We start from the raw sequence: 4,195 nt of genomic DNA, 5'->3' as shown, positions 1-4,195 counted from the left end.
GGGGAAAAAAGAGGAACAACTGTAATAATCTGAACAATAAAGATTTATTTTTTTTTTTAAGATTTATTTTTAAAAAAAAAAGAGTTACTGTGTTCTCTCCAAGATTAATCATAAGAACATTATTAACATCCTCCTCTAGGGAAAAAAAAATAAAACCTACTTTTAAAAAAGTGCCTGGCACAAGATCCATTTCGAATGAAGAGTTGTCAGGCAAGTTTTAAAGCCTATAAAACGACATCCTCTTAATATCTGGCTGAATTCTCATTAAATGTAAAATCTGTGGCATAGTAGAAAGAGCATTCTACTTGGTATCAGAAGAATTTTACAAGTACTAATTTTCCTGTTTAATTGATCTTTAGTTTCTTTACCAGTAAAAATGGGAATGATCCTAATCTTATATGATTGTTTTGAGTACTAAATAACAATACATTTCAAATGTTCTATTGATGGCAAAAACTCATTAATTAAAGTTTAAACTATCCACTTTTATTTGAAACTAGAGGCCCGGTGCACGAAATTCCTCATGAAATTCGTGCACTGGGGGTGGTGTCCGTCAGCCCGGCCTGCACCCTCTCACAGCCTGAGAGCCCTCGGGGGATGTGTGACTGACGGCTTAGGCCCGCTCCCCGCAGGAAGCAAGCCTAAGCCGTCATTCGGACATCCTTAGTGCTATTGCAGAGGCAGGAGAGACTCCTGCCACTGCTGCTATGCTTGCCAGCTGTGAGCCCAGCTTCTGGCTGAGCGATGCTCCCCCCGTGGGAGCGCACTGACCACCAAGGGGCAGCTCCTGCATTGAGCGTCTGCCCCCCTGGTGGTCAGTGCGTGTCATAGCAACCAGTCATTCGCTATTCGGTCAATTTGCACATTAGCCTTTTATTATATAGGACTAGAGGCCCGGTGCACAAAAATTTGTGCACTCACGGGGGTACCCCTCGGGGGATGTCCACCTGCTGGCTTAGGCCTGCTCCCTGGGGGATTGTGCCTAAGCTGGCAGTGATACATCCCTTGGGGGATGTCCACTTGCCAGCGGGCCGAAGCTGCAGTTGAACATCCATAGAGCTGCTGAGGAGGCAGGAGAGGCTCCCACCATCGCCGCTGTGATGCCGTCAGCCTGGCTTGTGGCTGAGCAGAGCTCCCCCTGTGGGAGTGCACTGACCACCAGGGGGCAGGTCCTGCATTGAGCATCTGCCCCCTGGTGGTCAGTGTGTGTCATAGTGACCAGTCATTCCCAGTCGTTCTGCTGTTAGGGTCAATTTGCATATTACCCTTTTATTATATAGATTACAGAAAATGTAATCCGTTTCCCCTCTTACCTTCCTGTTTTAAATAGGTATAGAAATAAAACACTCAATTTTCATTGGTTTTCTAATATCAAAGCCGATCATTTTAGAAAATCAGGTAAGTAAATGAAAGCCCAATGTAATAGAATATACAATGATTCTGATGCTAAGAAATGACACAATTTATCAAAACCCAATAAAATGAAAGCCTTTAAATAAGAATCTAACTTAAACTTTCAGGCAGTAGGAAATGTATCAGTTCTTACTAAATTTCTATAGCTTCATATCGTAAATGGAATTATTACCTACAGCTTGGAATTAACCATAAGCTAATAATATTGCTCAGAAGGCAACAAATTTGAACTATCTAGTATTGTTAGTTTGACTTACAGCAACACTATTAATATGTTAGAAGGCTAAAAACTACACACCTCCTTTCCCAGAAGTTTATAGAAACTGATAAAAATAATTAAATTATTTTTGAGGATTTTTTTTGGTCTTCTACCTGGTAGTTTTAACATCTTGAAACAGAGAGAAAACAAATTATACAAGATTAATTTAGTAAGAATTAAAGCTGTGTGACTAACACCACAGTAACAAAGGGTTATATTGGTATTTATATTTCAGGTATAAACTAATGACTATTAATATCAAAAACTATATGTTAAGCACTATACATACATTACCTATAATCATATATCATTCATGTTAGGGGTGAGAAAAGTGAAGCTCAGAGAAGAGTATAAAAACACCATTATTACAAATTTTGGATTAAAGAAATTCACTGTACCATGGTCAAAAACTAGTTAACTGTAGATTTGTTTGATTTCATTAATTATGCTCTTTCCATTAGGTCACATTCTAAGTAAAGGTTATCAAATAAATTAACAGTCATTGACTGCTTACTACAAACAAAGCACTATCATTTTCAAAATCTTAGTTTCAAAAAGCTTTTCATAGGCCTGCCCAGTATGGTCCAGTGATTGAGCGTCAACCCATGAATCAGGAGGGCTTGGTTCATTTCACCTGGGTTTTGGGCTTGATCCCTATTAAGGGGCAGGCAGGAGGCAATCAATCAATGATTCTTTCTCATCATTGATGTTTCTATCTCTCTCCCCCTCTCCCTTCCTTTCTGAAATCAATAAAAACATTTAAAAAACAAACACAAAAAACCTGCACTCAATTCAACTTAAATTTTTCATCAAGTATTATTACTAATATACAATGGGAACTTATTAAAAGAATGAAAAGAACCAGTTTGGGGTGGCTCAGTGGTTGAGCATCAACCTGTGAACCAGAAGGTCATAGTTTGATTCCCGGTCAGGGCACATGCTCAGGTTGTGGGATCGGTCTCCAGTGTGGGGCATGCAGGAGGCAGCTGATCAATAATTTTCTCTCATTAATGATGTTTCTCTCTCTTGCTCCCTCTCCCTTCATCTCTGAAATTAATAAAATATCTATACTAATAAAAAGGTAATATGCTAATTAGACCGGGTCAACTGGCCATCTTCCAGACATCTGACTTCCTTCCAGACAAAGTCATGGTGGTGGGGGATGAGGCAGACAGAGGCAGTTAAGGGCTATCAGGCTGGCAGGGGTGGGCAGTTGGGGGCGAGACCAAGCCGGCACAGGAGGGCAGTTGGGGGTGATCAGGCAGGCAGGCAGAGAGAGGTGAGGGGCCCTACTTTAATTGATGAATTAATAAGTATAAAGAAAACTTCAAATCACCATATAACTTATTTTGTAAGTTTGATTTGTGTTACACTTATAGAAAAGGACACAAAGTTTTATTTAATATCTACTTTATAAATATGTTATCCCCTCTGACAATGAAAACATAGTAGTTGATGATGCGAGATCAAGTGAGTTTAAAACTAATTTCACTTGTACAGAGTATAAAAACACCATTAAAAATTTTGGATTAAAGGATTTTCTTTGAAGATAGCATAAACAAACAAAAAATGTAATGGTATTTGAAGGAAGAAAAATCAAAATATTCAATTTATAAATTTATAATAATTAATCAGAATTATTTTGGCTCATTTTCATTGCTCAATTTTATTCCTGTTTTTAAAATACCTCTCTACTTTGGTCCATAAATAGTATTCTACTTACACCACCATTACATATTTGAAGATTACTAAGCAACAAAAAAATTTATTATTTTAATTATATAATAAAATAAACAAACACAAAAAAGAAAAATAGCATCTGCTTTAGCTACTAGAGCTCAGAACATAATAAAAGACCAAGAATATATATCCATAGAAATAAAGTTACAAAAAGGATACGCCATAATTATTTTAAGTGTTAATAGGTATACATACCCTTCCCATCTCAAATTCTCGACAGGCCATTACAATGATCTAAAAAGAAGTGGGGGTGGGATAAGAGGAAGAATTTATCAGTTAAACACAACTTTCTCTTTTTAATAAAATATAAATTTCAAGAATTACTTTTTACTCTGAGCAAAAGTACACTTGGCTTGCCAAAACAAGTAGTTTTAATATGAAAAGTATGAGTTAAAAGGGCTTTCTAGCAAGAAATTATATTTTATGAATATTATAGATTTATTTCTGACTTGAAATTTAGCAAAATTAGCTAAAGGTTAAATGCATTCAACTGTCTTTAAACGTAAGGGTATTACATTTGCTTCTCCACTCCAACATTTTATAATGTAACTAGAGGCCCAGTGCACAAATTCGTACATGGGTGGGGTCTGGCCAGCCGGCTGGGATTGTCAGGAGGAGATGGCAGGAGGTTGGCCAGCAGGCCCCACCCGATTGGGAGCGGGGCTTGCTGTGGGGAGGGGCTGTGGGCAGTGGGCCGGTTGCCCCTGCCCTGATTGGTATTGGGGGGGCTGACTGGGGACGGGGCCATAGCTGCTGGCCTTGCCCCTGATCGGGGTCAGGGGG

The 4,195-nt window shown here is 38.6% G+C and overlaps 1 protein-coding gene across 10 annotated transcripts in view; it reads right to left on the bottom strand.

Moving 5' to 3' along the window:
* Positions 1 to 4,195, bottom strand: part of PTPN12 (protein tyrosine phosphatase, non-receptor type 12) — a 51,016-nt gene that overhangs the window by 35,920 nt on the left and 10,901 nt on the right. For 9 of the 10 annotated variants that reach the window (XM_005862909.2, XM_014536975.1, XM_014536967.1 and 6 more), the window contains one exon: positions 3,608 to 3,646. The exons of the other annotated variant lie outside the window; for it this stretch is intronic. In XM_005862909.2, the coding sequence (XP_005862971.1) occupies positions 3,608 to 3,646 (39 nt within the window). The remainder of the gene's footprint in view (positions 1 to 3,607; positions 3,647 to 4,195) is intronic. 10 annotated transcript variants of the gene reach the window in all.

The sequence above is a fragment of the Myotis brandtii genome, unplaced genomic scaffold (assembly GCF_000412655.1).
Source record: "Myotis brandtii unplaced genomic scaffold, ASM41265v1 scaffold17, whole genome shotgun sequence".
Classification (NCBI taxonomy): domain Eukaryota; kingdom Metazoa; phylum Chordata; class Mammalia; order Chiroptera; family Vespertilionidae; genus Myotis; species Myotis brandtii.
This window is presented reverse-complemented; position numbering and strand designations above follow the sequence as displayed.